We start from the raw sequence: 15,467 nt of genomic DNA on the forward strand, positions 1-15,467 counted from the left end.
ATGTGTGTCACTAAGGAAGCGGCACTTTGTTTAGTTTAGAAAAGCAAAGATCCACACTGGACACTCAAAGGATGACCACACTGGACACTCAAAGAATGAGTAAAACAAGGTAGCCACAATGGCTCATTTGGTCAAGGCAATGGGTTCGAGCCATATGAACCAGAAGGTCCCAGGTTCGATCTCCAATCTACGCTCTGGTCAGCCGATCTCAGACAGGGTGGGAGAAGTGATTTACAATTGGACAGAGAGCAGCAAACCAACTAGGGTCCTTGCTCCTGAAAACATTTTTTTTTAACCCTTTCTGGAAAGTGCAGAAGTAGGAACATCAGGTGAGAGCAAGATTGAGCTTGGCTGTGATGCTTCCCACACTCAAATAGCCTGCCCAACTCACTGTCCAGGTTCACACACGAAGAGTTAGCCCTTGGGGGGAAAAATATTGCAGGCCAGCAGGCACAGCTGTGCCCGAGCAGATGTCAATCCCTCCAGGGAGGAGGAGGAGACAAAAGTATCAAAGACGACATGAAGAAAAACTGGCTGGGGGAATCTCAAGCCTGGGCTTTAACAAGGAAAGAAAGATATAAAAATAAAAGTTCAAGACAGTCATAGTAAGTGAGGGGCAAGCTAAAGAAAGGGAGAGAAGGGAAAAAGGTCTGAAGACCATCTCAAAACACCTTTGCAGTAACTACCCCAGTCGATGTACATGTTTAGAAGCATTACTGTTGAATCAAGCTCTCCGTAATATAAAACACAAATTCCCCAGCAGCTTACCCAAGTCATAAGCCATGAAGTCCGAAGAGAAGCACTTAGCTCCATGGCTCATTGAGGTGTCATTGTGAGTGTTGCCACCAAATACCAACATGGTCCCGCTTTCAATAATGGCAGTGTGCAGGTAACGGAAGAAGCCTCTGTCCTTCAAGATCGTCCTTTTGAAATGGAAAAAAATGGATATCATTCCTCATTTCTTTAACAACTTAGTTCTGTTTTAAACCGATGGTTTTTCAAACTTTTGCATGTGTGGGGAGTGAGGGAGGCTCCTCTGCAACATCAACACAGTTCTGGAGACACATTTGCAAACAGTGACATTTCTAGGAGCTCCCCTCCCATAAAATAATACGCTTCCAGGAAACTTCTGTAAACATTGGCACATGCTCGGTAACTCCCTGCCAATACTGACACACTCCCAGTGACCCTGCAAATATCAACACACTGCAGGAGAGCCACTGACGCACACCCATGGAACCCCTGCATTGATTTTTCGAAAAGACAGCGTCAGCTACGCAAACAAAAACATTATTAGAGCAAAAATATTTTTAGTATATAGAAAGATTAAACAAAGACAGAAAATTACAAAATACACAGCCCGAAATTTTGTGCTCACTGTACATGGTACTCCTGGCAGCAAATGGACAAGAAGCTACAAACAATCTCTCAGACTCTGAAGGTCCACAAGCCCGTGTTTTAACCAACGGGGCAAACTATTTAACAGCAGCCTTTGTCCGATAATCTCACGGTGAAAGTAGACAAATAGCGATAGCAGGAATGCCAATCTTAGGCCAGTTACTGATAGCCAGTGAGCTGCTGCTCTTCAGTAGAAATTGCTTTGTTCTTTAAGCGTTCTGATGTAAGGCCTTCATTATAATTACATTGTATTTGAAATTGTATTGCCTACTGTTTTCACAGCTTTGCCATCACAGGGTCATCTGCTGCAAAATGGCTTTGGAGAGATTTCACATCGAGAGTCTGTGACCCTTTGCGAGGAAAGCTGCAATTTGCCCCAAATACCACACATTGTTTGGTGATATGTTATATACAATCATAGAAAAACACAGCACAGAAAGAGGCCAATTGGCCCGTGCTGGCTCGTTGAAAAAGCAGTCGTACTTAGTCCCACATTCCTGCTTTTTGTCCGTAACCCTGTAAGTTCCTCATCCTCAAGTATCTGTCCAGCTCCCTTTTAAAATTATTAATGGAATCAGCTTCCACCACCTTTTCAGGTACAACGTTCCAGATCCTCTCAACTCCGAGTGAAAACATTTCTCCTCATCTCCCCTCTAGATCTTTTTCCAATCATTTTAAATCTTTGACCTCTGGTTATTGATCCACCCGCCGAGAGAATAATTTTTCTTTATCTACTCTCTTAAAACTTATCTGGAAAACCTCTATTTGGTCACCTCTTAACCTTCTCTGTTCCAAGGAGAACATTCCTAACTTTTCCAACCTCTCCTCATAACTGAAGTCCCTCATCCCGGGTAACATCCTGGTAAATCTCCTCTGTACCCTTTCTAAGACCTTTACATCTTCCCTCAAGTGTGGTGCACAGAATGGTCCACAACACTCCAGCTGAGGCCTAACCAGCGCGAGCATGATCTCTTTGCTTTATATTCTATTCCTAAACCCAAGTAGCCCACATGCTTTTTTAACCACCTTATCAACTTGCCCTGCCACCTTTAAGGATGTGTGTATATGGACACCAAGGTCTCTCTGCTCATCTACACGTCACAAAATTGTTCAGCAATTTGTCTTAAGGCTACATCAAAACACATTACTGAACATTAGGTCTTCTGTGAGTGAAATTAGTGTTTACTTTGAGAAACGCAAGGCCTTGCTTGGAGGGGAGGGAGGTGCCAGGCAGTGACCATTTCCAAAAGGAAAAAGCCAAACCACCTCCCCATGAACTTCAATGACACCATCATCGCTAAGTTCCCTCACCGTCAGTTTCTTTGGAGAGACCACAGACCAGAAGGTTAACTGGGCCAGCCATGTCAACATCACCTCCACGAACAGTGCAGAGGTTGGGTACTCTGAAGATGGCTCGCCTCCTGATCCTTCAAAGCCTCACAGCCATCGGCATTTCTCATCAGCAATATGTAGGAATCCTCAGTTGGATGGGAGCAGCAAAAATAATTAAGCAGTTTGACACCATCTAGGTGCATCCACTTGATCAGCACCCATCTCTGGACTCAATATCCACACTCTGCCAGGGAGAGTATATACACTAACAGGAAGCACTGCAGCAACACGCCATGCTTAGTTCAACACCGCATAATATAGAACACTCAGAAGGACAAGTCATGGAAGACAACCACTCCCATTCTGACTTGGACATGTATCACCATTCCATGCCTTTGTTGTCTCCAGGTAAAAACCCTGGGGTTCCTCAATGTGGATTCCATTACTACAGTGACTGCAACAGTTCAAGAAGACAGCCCACCATCTTCACAGGACAATTAGGGATAAGGACTAAATGTAGCCTTGCTAGTCACCCAAATTCCCACAAATAAAAGAAAATTGCCAATTCAAAGCATCGACTCACTTCTACACTCTGTCCCCTATTCATGGGCTACATTCCATTCAACAACACGCGACTTAATTTTTTCACTAAGTCTATGAGGCACCTCACCAATCACCTTCCAAAATACATATATACATGATCTAGTGCATTCCCTTCATCTGTACACACTACGATTTTCTCAAAAAAATTCAAATTCAGGGTATGACATTGTAGCCATTATTGAGACATGGCTGCAAGATGGTCAGGACTGGGAACTAAATATACCAGGTTATAAGGTCTACAGGAAAGATAGGGAAAATGGCAGGGTGGGGGGGCGGGGGGAAAGGTAGCCTTAGTGATTAAGGATGAAATCACTTCAATGATAAGAGAGGATATAAAGACTTTATGGGGAGAATTAAGAAATAGGAAAAGATTTTAGATTGTAGTGGAAGTTGTGTATAGGCCCCCTGGTAGCAGCTCTGAAGTGCTAGATTAATGCAGAGATTAGACAAGCATGTAGCAAAGGCAGAGTAGTTTTAACAGGGGATTTTAACTTTCATATACAGATTGGGATAAGCAGACTAGCACCTGTCAGAAATGGAGTGAATTTCTTGTGTGACCAGGATAGCTTTCTACAACAATATGCCCGAGAGGCACCAAGGGGGCTAGACATATTAGATTTAATAATGAGTAATGAGCCAGATTTAGTTAACATTTATCCAATAGTGATCATAACATGATCGAGTTCAACGTAGCATTTGAAGGGGAGAAACGCAAAACAGCTAAGATTCTAGATTTAGGCAAGGCCTACTTCAACGGGATGAGGCAGAGCTAGACTGGGCAAATCTGTTAATGGGTAAAACGACAGATCAGTGGGAGATGTTTAAAAAAGAATTTAATGTGATACAGAACCAGTTTATACATCCGAGGGGCAAGAACTCTACCTGCCAAAAAAAAAGCCATGGACGACTAGAGGTAAGGGACAGCATAAAACTAAAGGAGCGGGCATACAAAAATGCAAAAAATAGCACAGATCCTGGCGAATGGGAAAGAACAGCAAAGGGTCACAAAAAGGGAGCATGAAAAGAAACTCGCAAGGAATATCAAAATCAACATGAAGAATTTTTACAATTAGGAAAAAGAGGGTCGTAAGGAGCAATGTTGGCCCCTTAAAAACTGAAAGCGGTGATATTGTCAATGATAATGTGGAAATGGCGGACATGTGCAGAAGAAGCACGCCAGAAATCCCAAGTAAAGTAACATTGAATCGGGACAGGGACTCAATAAAATTAACTTCAGTAAAGTAACAGTAATGAAGAAAATAATGGCACTAAAGTGACAAATCCCCGGGACCAGATGGTTTCCATCCCAGGATTTTAAAGGAAGTAGGTGAACACATTGCAGATGTCCTAACTATAATCTTCCAAAGTTCTCTCGATTCAGGAACCGTCCCTTTAGATTAGAAAGTTGCACATGTTACTCCGCTATTTAAGAATGGTGAGAGAGAGAGAGCAACCAGGGAATTATAGCCTAACATTTGTCGGGTAATTATGGATAGGGTGATTGAACACCTCAAAAATTTTCCAATGTTCAGAGAGAGCCAGCATGCATTTGTGAAAGGTAGGTCACGCCTGACAAACCGGATTTAATTTTTTGAAGAGGTGACTAAAGTAGTGGACAGGGGAATGTCTATGGATGTTATTTATATGGAATTCCAGAAGGCATTTGATAAAGTCCCACATAAGAGACTGTTATTTAAGGTAGAAGCCCACGGAATTGTGGCAAATTATTGACCTGTCTCGGAAATTGGCTGAGCGGCAGGAGACAAGAGAGTGGGGATAATGGGTAGGTACTCAAATTGGCAGGATGTGACTAGTGGTGTCCCGCAGGGATCAGTGTTGGGGCCTCAACTATTCACAGTATTTATTAACGACTTAGATGATGGCATAGAAAGTCATGCATCTAAATTTGCCGATGACACAAAGATAGGCAGCATTGTAGGCAGTGTAGATGAAAGCATAAAATTACAAAGGGATATTGACAGATTAAGTGAATGGGCAAAACTGTGGCAAATGGATTTCAATGGAAGCAAATGTGAGGTCATCAACTTTGGACCTAAAAAGGATAGAACAGGGTACTTTCTAAATGGTGAAAAGCTAAAAACAGTGGAGGTCCAAAGAGACTTGGGGGGTCCAGGTACATAATCATTAAAATGTCATGAACAGATGCAGAAAAAAATCAAAAAGGCTAATGGAATGCTGGCCTTTATATCTGGAGGACTAGAATACAAGGGGGTAGACGTTATGCTGCAGCTGTACAAAACCCTGGTTAGACCACACCTGGAGCACTGGGAGCAGTTCTGGGCACCACACCTTAGGAAGGATATATTGGCCTTGGAGGGAGTGCAGCGTAGGTTTACCAGAATGATACCTGGACTTCAAGGGTTAAGTTACGAGGAGAGATTACACAAATTAGGGTTGTATTCCCTAAAATTTAGAAGGTTATGGGGTGGTCTGATCGAAGTTTTCAAGATATGCTCAGAGAAAGAGAGCAATTATTTCCGCTGGTTGGCGAATCTAGGACGAGGGGGCATAGTCTAAAAATTAGAGCCAGACCTTTCAGTAGTGAAATTAGGAAATATTTCTACAAAAGGGTGGTAGAAGCTTGGAACTCTCTTACGCAAACGGCAATTGACGCTAGATCAATTGTTAATTTTAAATCTGAAATTGATAATACCTTTGGTTAACAAAAATCTAAGAGATACGGGCCAAAGGCAGGTATATGGAGTTAGATCACAGATCAGCCATGATCTCACTGAATGGGCGGAACAGGCTCGAGGGGCTGAATGGCCTACTCCTGTTCCTAAATGCACAGAAGTACCAGCTGCCCTCCCTTTGTAAATCCATGCTGACTGCCTGTGATTAGACTATGCCTTTCTAATTTCTGTGATTTGACCATGTCTTCCTAACTGTTCACCAATCTCATATGGCCATAAAGCTCACTCAGATAATGATTTTATTTGTGCTCTCGTGTGAAAAAGGGTGAAAAAAATGTAACCATGATTGGATTAATTATGGATTGGGTGTCCTTGTGCACCAGTCACTGAAGGTAAGCATGCAGGTGCAACAGGCGGTTAAGGCAGCAAATGGTATGTTGGCCTTCGTAGCGAGAGGGTTTCAGTACAGGAACAAGGATGTCTTGCTGCAGTTGTACAGGGCCTTGTTGAGGCCACATCTTGAGTATTGTGTGCAGTTTTTGTCGTCTTATCTGAGGATGTTCTTGCTTTGGAAGGAGTTCAGCGAAGATTCACCAGGCTGATACCTGGGATGGCAGGAATGACGTATTAGGAGAGATTGGGTCGATTGGGCTTATACTCGCTGGAGTTTAGAAGAATGAGAGGGGATCTCATTGAAACTTATAAAATTCTGACAGGACTGGACAGACTAGATGCAGGAAGGATGTTCCCGATGGTCGGGGAGTCCAGAACCAGGGGTCACAGTCTAAGGATAAGGGGTAGGCCATTTAGGACAGAAATGAGGAGGAATTTGTTCACCCAGAGTGTGGTGAACCTGTGGAATTCTCTACCACAGAAGGCAGTGGAGGCCAATTCATTAAATATATTCAAGAAGGAGTTAGATATATTTCTTAAGGCTGAAGGGATCAAGGGATATGGAGAGAAAGCAGGGACCGGGTACTGAATTTGGATGATCAGCCATGATCGCATTGAATGGCGGAGCAGGCTCGAGGGGCCGAATGGCCTACTCCTACTCCTATCTTCTATGTTTCTATGTAAATGTTGCTTCAGGCAAAACCATTGGCAAAAACATCAACCACTTGTATGCAATGCAGCAAGTTACTGGAAAACACTCACCATGTACTGGTATCCACCTCATATTTGTACAGGTCGTCCGTGAGGCCATACTTATTGGCGCTGACAGCTTTGTATCCACCATGTATGTAAATGGCCCTTGTCTTGGGATCATAAACGCTGCTGTGACCATATCCTCCTTGAACCAAGGCCCCATTTGTTTGCAGTATATGCCACGTATTTTTACCTGTTCAGACAAAAGAATGACTGCATAGTACCTCTAACTATTACCCTCAAACACAATCAACATTCATGTTATGAGTCTTAAAATACTGCAGGCCTACATTACAATACAAGAGGCGACCATCTGGTTCATTTGCAACCTGTGCCGCCATATACTTAGTCCCTTTCCCCTGCCTTCTCCCTGTACCCTTCAAAGTCGTTTTTTGAAAGCGGGTTCGAATCCGGCCTCGGGCGACTGTGTGGAGTTTGCACATTCTCCCCGTGTTTGCGTGGGTTTCCTCCGGGTGCTCCGGTTTCCTCCCACAGTCCAAAGATGTGCGGGTTAGGTTGATTGGCTATGATAAATTGACCCTTAGTGTTAGGGGGATTAAATACGTGGGGTTACGGGGATAGGGTGGGATATGTGTTGGTGTAGGGGTTATGGGGATCGGGTGGGGTATGTGTCGGTGCAGGCTCGATGGGCCGAAATGGCCTCTATCTGCACTGTGGGGTTTCTGTGATTGTGATTCAACAGATGCTTTTCATGCAGGTCTTGTAAAGAAAAACACATTAAATCACACTCAGACCAGCTCCATAGAACATTCATTTCCTCAGTGAACAGCTAAATATTAACAGCAAATAAAAACAAACTACAAGGTGCCCTCACTGACTCATTTGTAAGTGCACTACCATCCCAGCACACCCGCTAACATCTGTTTGGATCTGAGCTCTAGAGGCCAAAGAAGTCCCAAGTTCAACCCCCTGCCCTCAGACAAATCATAGAATCAGCAAGATGCAGCACAGAAACAGACCATTTGGACTAAGTCTGCGTCAGTGGGCTGGATTTTAGCTCGGGTGTTCCGGGGGCTGTTATGAAGTCAGGAAATCCGGGTTTCCTGAATGTCCACATCTTCAAATTATTTTCTGTCGGTTTCCTGCCCACAGCCAGCCTGATAAGCCTGCAACACAAGGACGCAACCGAGCTGGCCCGAGAGCAAATGGGGGGGGGGGAGAGAAATAGTGGGGGGTGGTGTTCCGGTGGTAGTTGTGGGGGGGGGGGGGGGGGGGGGGGCGGCGAGAGCGGCGAGATGGTGGTTTACTGGGTAGCTTGTTGGGACTGGAGGAAACACTCCTGCTCCTCTTGGCCCGCAAGCAGTGCTGTAAAGGCACTTACCCTCATGGATTCAACCCTCGTTTCCTCCTTTCACCTGCCGGGTTTCCCAAGGCCTGGGAAACCGGGCCTCCTGTGGTTTTAAATAGAATCCCTGCGAATGAAGGCAAGCAGCCTCATTAAAATATTTAAATAACCAGCCTGCCTCCTTAGCTTATCTATTTTAGGTGTACCCACTAGATGCCGACAGACACCTCAACGATGAGCCAAATGAACCTGCTGCCCTCGTCACACCACCTAACATAACCCTGATTCAAGCAGAAAATATCCCAAATTATCCAGTATTTTAAGCTCAGCAACACCAGTGAGGCCATCATTAGATTTCACCTCACAAAGAGATGCCTTCCAGGTCTGACCAATGCTACGTGGAATGGTTGTCACTTTTTGTTCAGATTGGTTGAAGGGATGATTAAATGGGCTCTGGTAGAAGGATCTGCACATTTGGCTATTGTTTAAATTTGAAAGAAATCCTGACAAGTGAAGAATGTCCGACCAAACCCGATTTCCAATTTCACTGGAACTCAAATATGAAGAGATTACTTATCAGATCAGGAAGTGTATTTTATATGGTTTCATCGCTGGTCTGGAACACCACCGTGGGAAAGAGACGCAATTTTAATCACCCGCTGAAGCAGCATCTTCACACAAAAAGTTTCTTTGATTCCCATCGTTCAGTCGTACTGATGATATAGCCCAAGAACAATTTACAGGTCACCTCTCCTTCAGCTATGACTTAGAGGAGAGCGGCTGCTTCATCCATGTCTGGACTCCACAGATGTTCACCCAGTGCGATTCTCTCTCTCTCCAGCAAATTGTAGAGAAAAGGAAACACTTTTATTCCAATTTCCATACAAGTAAAAAGGTCCCCTGAAAGCTACTTAACACAGCAATTGGGTCCAATATCTTGCCTTCCTGTTTTTCAGGTGGGGGGGGGGGGGGGGGGGAAACGCAGGTACTAAGTGTCGAGCCTCCGCTTGACAACTGCCCAGTGGTATGATTGAAAGCACAAACTCACGGTGCAGGGAGCTAGAGATTCAGACCAGGGTTCCATCACTCTGGTGCAGCCTTTCTGAAGGTAGACTACGAGCAAGGCAGCAATGTGACAAAAAGCTGGTACACCTGCCGTAGCCACTATTGTACGAGAAGGCGAAAAGAATAAAATTAAGATAATGTTCCACTCCCTATTAATAGAGCACAAAACCAGAAATTCTCGAGACAATAGGCTGCCTTTTGAATTTATCAGAGAACACCCGCCACAAAGCATTTTCAGAGAAATACATTTATTAAAATTACAATTTTGACGTGAATGTTGCGCTCATCAAGAAAAAAGCTTGCATTTATATAGCGCCTTTCACGACCATCGGACGTCCCAAAGCGCTTTACAGCCAATTAGGTACTTTTTGGAGTGTAGTCACCGTTGCAATGTAGGAAACGCAGCAACCAATTTGCGCACAGCAAGCTCCCACAAACAGCAATGTGATAATGGCCAGATAATCTGTTTTAGTGATGTTGATTGAGGGATAAATATTGGCCAGAACACTGGGGAGAACTCCCGTGCTCTTCTTCAAAATACAGGTAGTGCTGTCGGCTCTTTTACGCCCACCTGAGGGCAGACTGGGCTTCGATTTAACGTCTCATCCGAAAGATGACACCTCTGACAGTGCAGCATTCCCTTAGCACTGCACTGGAGTGTCAACCTAGATTTTTGTGCTCAAGTGTCTGGAGTGGGACTTGAACCCACAACCTTCTGACTCAGGTCGTGGCAAATGGAAAAGTTTGCAGTTGGAGTTGGCATCAAGCGCTCCAAGATCGGCCAGAGCATGGTTAGGAGCTTAGTCAAGCTTGTTCAACTCTGTCCAAATAATTGTAGCTCAGCCAGAGCCTCAGAAAAGCTCAATTCCTGCATCCGGTGAGCGTGCTGGGTAAGACTGGCAATTAAGTGTCAAATGATGAGGTGTTTTGTGCTGTAGGGCCATGTCCATGAGGTACTTGTTTTGGGACTGCCCAAGCTCATCAGACAGGATCCTTGGAGCCAGCAGACACAGAAATCTTTCATCAGGCGGTGTTGGATTTGAACCCAGGTCTCGGGGGTGAAAAATCTACACTATATTTCTTCATATGGATAGCACAGAACATGTTACAGTCATGATGATATGAAAACTATCGAGTTACTGAAGGAGGAGCAACTACTGCTTTTCTAAATCAATATCGAGCATCGAGCAGTTTGTAAAGTACAAACATATGATAGTCAACAAGATGGCATTACAATGAACATCCTTGGGGGATCACCATTGACCAGAAACTTAACTGGACCAGCCACATAAATACTATGGCTACAAGAGCAGGTCAGAGGCTGGATATTCTGTGGAGAGTGTCTCACCTCCTGACTCCCCAAAGCCTTTCCACCATCTACAAGGCACAAGTCTGGAGTGTGAGGGAATACTCTCCACCTGCCTGGATGAGTGCAGCTCCAACAACACTCAAGAAGCTCAACACCATCCAGGACCAAAGCAGCCCGCTTGATTGGCACCCCATCCACCACCTTAAACATTCACTCCTTCCACCACCGGCGTACTGTGGCTGCAGTGTGCACCATCTGCAAGATGCACTGCAGCAACTCACCAAGGCTTCTTCGACAGCACCGCCTAAACCTGCAACCTATCATCTAGAAGGGTAAGGATAGCAGGCACATGGGACCACCAGTACCTGCAAGTTCCCATCCAAGTCACACACCATCCTGACTTGGAAATATATCGCTGTCCCTTCAGTGTCGCTAGGTCAAAATCCTGAAACTCCCTCCCTTACACTGCTGTGGGAGTACTTCACCACATGGATCACTAAGGAAGTGGTACTTGGTAAAATAATGGGACTCAAGGCGGATAAATCCCCTGGACCTGATGGCTTGCATCCCAGGGTCTTGAGGGAAGTAGCGGTAGGGATTGTGGATGCATTGGTAATAATTTTCCAAAACTCACTGGACTCAGCAAAGGTCCCGGCAGATTGGAAAACTGCTAATGTAACACCCTTATTTAAAAAGGGTAGTAGGCAGAAGGCTGGAAACTATAGACCTGTTAGCCTAACATCTGTGGTTGGTAAAATGTTAGAGTCCATTATTAAGGAGACAGTAACGGGACATTTGGATAAACATAATTTAATAGGGCAAACTCAGCATGGTTTCATGAAGGGGAAGTCATGTTTAACAAATTTGCTTGAGTTTTTTGAGGAAGTAACATACAGGGTGGATAAAGGGGAACCAGTGGACGTAGTGTATTTAGACTTCCAAAAGGCATTTGACAAGGTGCCACACAAAAGATTATTGCTCAAGATAAAAAATCACGGGATTGGGGGTAATATTCTGGCGTGGGTGGAGGATTGGCTCTCTAACAGAAAGCAGAGAGTTGGGATAAATGGTTCATTCTCAGACTGGCAATCAGTAACTAGTGGTGTTCCGCAGGGGTCAGTGCTGGGTCCCCAACTCTTTACAATCTATATTAACGATTTGGAGGAGGGGACCGAGTGTAACATATCAAAGTTTGCAGATGATACAAAGATGGGAGGGAAAGTAGTGAGTGAGGAGGACATAAAAAACCTGCAAAGGGACATAGACAGGCTAAGTAAGTGGGCAGAGATTTGGCAGATGGAATACAATACTGGAAAGTGTGAGGTTATGCACTTTGGCAGGAAAAATCATAGAGCAAGTTATTATCTTAATGGCAAGAAACTGGAAAGTACTGTAGTACAAAGGGATCTGGGGGTCCTGGTGCACGAAACTCAAAAAGTTAGTATGCAGGTGCAGCAAGTGATTAAGAAGGCCAATGGAATGTTGGCTTTTATTGCTAGGGGGTTGGAATATAAAAACAGGGAGGTATTGCTGCAGTTGTACAAGGTATTGGTGAGGCCGCACCTGGAATACTGCATACAGTTTTGGTGTCCATACTTAAGAAAAGACATACTTGCTCTCGAGTCAGTACAAAGAAGGTTCACTCGGTTAATCCCGGGGATGAGGGGGTGGTCATATGAGGAGAGGTTGAGTAGATTGGGACTCTACTCATTGGAGTTCAGAAGAATGAGAGGCGATCTTATTGAAACATATAAGATTGTGAAGGGGCTTGATCGGGTGGATGCGGTGAGGATGTTCCCAATGATGGGTGAAACTAGAACTAGGGGGCATAATCTTAAAATAAGGGGCTGCTCATTCAAAACTGAGATGAGGAGAAACTTCTTCACTCAGAGGGTGGTAGGTTTGTGGAATTTGCTGCCCCAGAAAGCTGTGGAAGCTACATCATTAAATAAATTTAAAACAGAAATAGATAGTTTCCTAGAAGTAAAGGGAATAAAGGGTTACGGGGAGCGGGCAGGAAATTGGACATGAGTCTGGGTTCGGAATGGTCATGGCCCTGTGGGTAGTGGAGCGGGCCCAGGGGCCGTGTAGCCTTGTTCTGCTCCTACTGTGTTCTAATTCTGTTAGATTTCAGGAGATGGTTTTATTCCTGTTCCTGGCTGGGGTGGAGATCGCCTTTACAGAAGGTAAGTACTGTAGAAAATATAGGGACAGAGTGATCTCCTGGAAGAATTTCGATCGCCTAGATGGGTCGGAGAGGAATTTCCCAGATTTTTTTCTCCCAAATTGGCCATTGGGTCTTTATCTGGTTTTTCGCCTCTCCCGGGAGATCACATGGGTTCGGGTTGTTGCAGAGTGATAGAAGATTTGAGGTTAGGATCAGATCAGCCATGATCTTATTGAATGGTGGAGCAGGCTCGAGGGGCCGATTGGCCTACTCCTGCTCCTATTTCTTATGTTCTTATGACTGCAGCAGGTCAAGAACAATTAGGAATGGGCAATAAATGCTGGCCTTGCCAGTGACGCCTACATCCCAGGAACTCATAAAAAATAAATTTTACAATGTCCAAACAACTTGAGCATAATGGCCCAGATATTCAGGTCTCCACGGGTGAGTACGCACGGGGTACTCACCCGTAGGCCCATTGGAAGTGTCGGTTTTGTGCATGCACTGCGCATGCGCGGGAAACCGGAACTTCCATTCCCTTGAAAGAAGGGGTTCAGAGGTGGAACGCGTGCGCATTGAACTTACGTTTTTTTTTTCCAGGTTTCTCCGGGAGGGTAAGTCTCCAGGAGCTACACATATAAAAAGCAGGCGCAAGGCCTGCTTTTAACAAGGTAAGTGGTGAATTAATTAAAATTAAAACATTTTTTCCACAGGTTTATTATTTTTAAATACTATAAAGAAAGGTAAGTTTATTTTTAGCCCCATTAGAAAACGTAATTAATTTTTTCAAAAATCTAAATTATTGTTTAAAATAGTTATTATTTTATATAATTTATTTATTTTAAAAAAGCGATTTAAAAAAAAATTATTTGAAGTTTTAGTGATGTTTTGGGGCTCATAGTATTTATGGTTTTGACAACTCTTCCTGTCAAACTTATGAATGAAGCATTCCCTGCTACCATTGGCTCCCCATGGCCCACGTGATCCCAGGGGACGCTTCGAACTAACTGCGCCCCTGGGATACGCAAGCACTGCGCGCCGGCAGTTGGAGCAGGCCCAGGATCGGAATCCCACGCGGGCCCACAGCTCAACGGCCGGCGCGCTAGATAAGTGCAGGTCGGGGGCTTGCACCCGCGGGAAGCCCCCGACCCGAATTTCTGGGCCAATATGAAACCTTAAAAAAGGTGTTGAAACTGGCATCTGATAATTTGGTTTTGTTTTTCTGCTGTCCCAACTGCCCATGTGTCACTTTTTGCAGGAAAAAACACTGCTGAATTTATTTTAACCCATGTTCAATCATACATCTTACAAACAATATACATTTTGTTGCACTATTATCTGATTGAAACGATTTTCACAGAACACCAAACTGAATAACATTCCAAAAACAATAACAAATCCCATCTGGCAGTAACACAATTTGCTTGATTCGATCACCAGAAACGAACGGCGCTGACTGTGATGAATAGCCTGTTCTAGGAAAGAGCACTGGTTTTCAGTTTGCCCAGAAAAGTGGACATAATTATGGAACGTGCTCCCCTGAGCACCAGTAGATATCCCAGAGTTGCATACAAAGTGGAATTTGATTTCTTTGGCCATCGTAAATCAGTGGTTGAGCCGACTGTAAAACAACCACACTGCAACAGGGACTGGTTGTACACAACACTTAGCCGACCGAAGGACCGCACATCCTCAGGCAGTTTCACTCGAGTTGCTCAATTAAACACTGCATGTCCATTTGATGCCAACTTGTCAGCTGTGGCTCAGTGGGCAGCACACTTGCCTCCGAGTCAGAAGTTTGTGGGTTCAGGTCCCACTCTAGGGACTTGAGCACATAAAGCTAGGCTGACACTCCAGTACGGAGGGAGTGCTGCACTGTCCGAGGTGCTGTCTTTCAGATGAAGCGTTAACCCGAGGCCCTGTCTGCTCTCTCGGGTGGACGTAAAAGATCCCATGGCACTATTTGGAAGAGGAGCAGGAGAGTTTATCCCTCAATCAACATCTCAAAAACAGATTATCTGGTCATTATCACATTGCTGTTTGTGGGAGCTTGCTGTGTGCAAATTGGCTGCCGCGTTTCCCACATTACAATAGTGACTCCATTTCAAAAGTACTTCATTGGCTGTAAAGGGCTTTGAGAAGTCCGGTGGCCGTGAAAGGTGCTATATAAAATGCAAGTCTTTCTTTTCTTTCAATTTTGAAGACTAGCAAAAGCTGGGCAGCAGCTTCAACAACAAAAAAACACTGATGCAGATTCGGCAAAAGGTGTTCACTCAAAAACAGCCCTGAATATAGGCCTGTTACACATGATTATACCGAAAGTGCAGTGGGGCAAGGCTGGTCATCTAAATGGCAGGTACAACTGACATTCCAACACTTGTACAGGGGAATGACCGTTAGCAACAATGGTGGAGATTTTCCCTCATTTCTTGCACAGAAACACAGGTCTATATTGGCGCTCTCTGTTGCTAATTCGGATTGTTAAAT

General features: G+C 44.5%; 1 protein-coding gene across 1 annotated transcript in view; it reads right to left on the reverse strand.

The window, feature by feature from the left end:
* Positions 1 to 15,467, reverse strand: part of atrn (attractin) — a gene marked incomplete at its 5' end in the record, with an annotated part of 337,365 nt that overhangs the window by 276,041 nt on the left and 45,857 nt on the right. The window contains 2 exons of the mRNA XM_085967067.1: positions 769 to 923; positions 7,143 to 7,326. Coding sequence (XP_085823193.1) covers positions 769 to 923; positions 7,143 to 7,326 — 339 coding nt within the window. The remainder of the gene's footprint in view (positions 1 to 768; positions 924 to 7,142; positions 7,327 to 15,467) is intronic.

This window comes from Somniosus microcephalus, chromosome 2 (genome assembly GCF_052327205.1).
Source record: "Somniosus microcephalus isolate GS21.2 chromosome 2, FLI_Smic_1.0, whole genome shotgun sequence".
Taxonomy (NCBI): domain Eukaryota; kingdom Metazoa; phylum Chordata; class Chondrichthyes; order Squaliformes; family Somniosidae; genus Somniosus; species Somniosus microcephalus.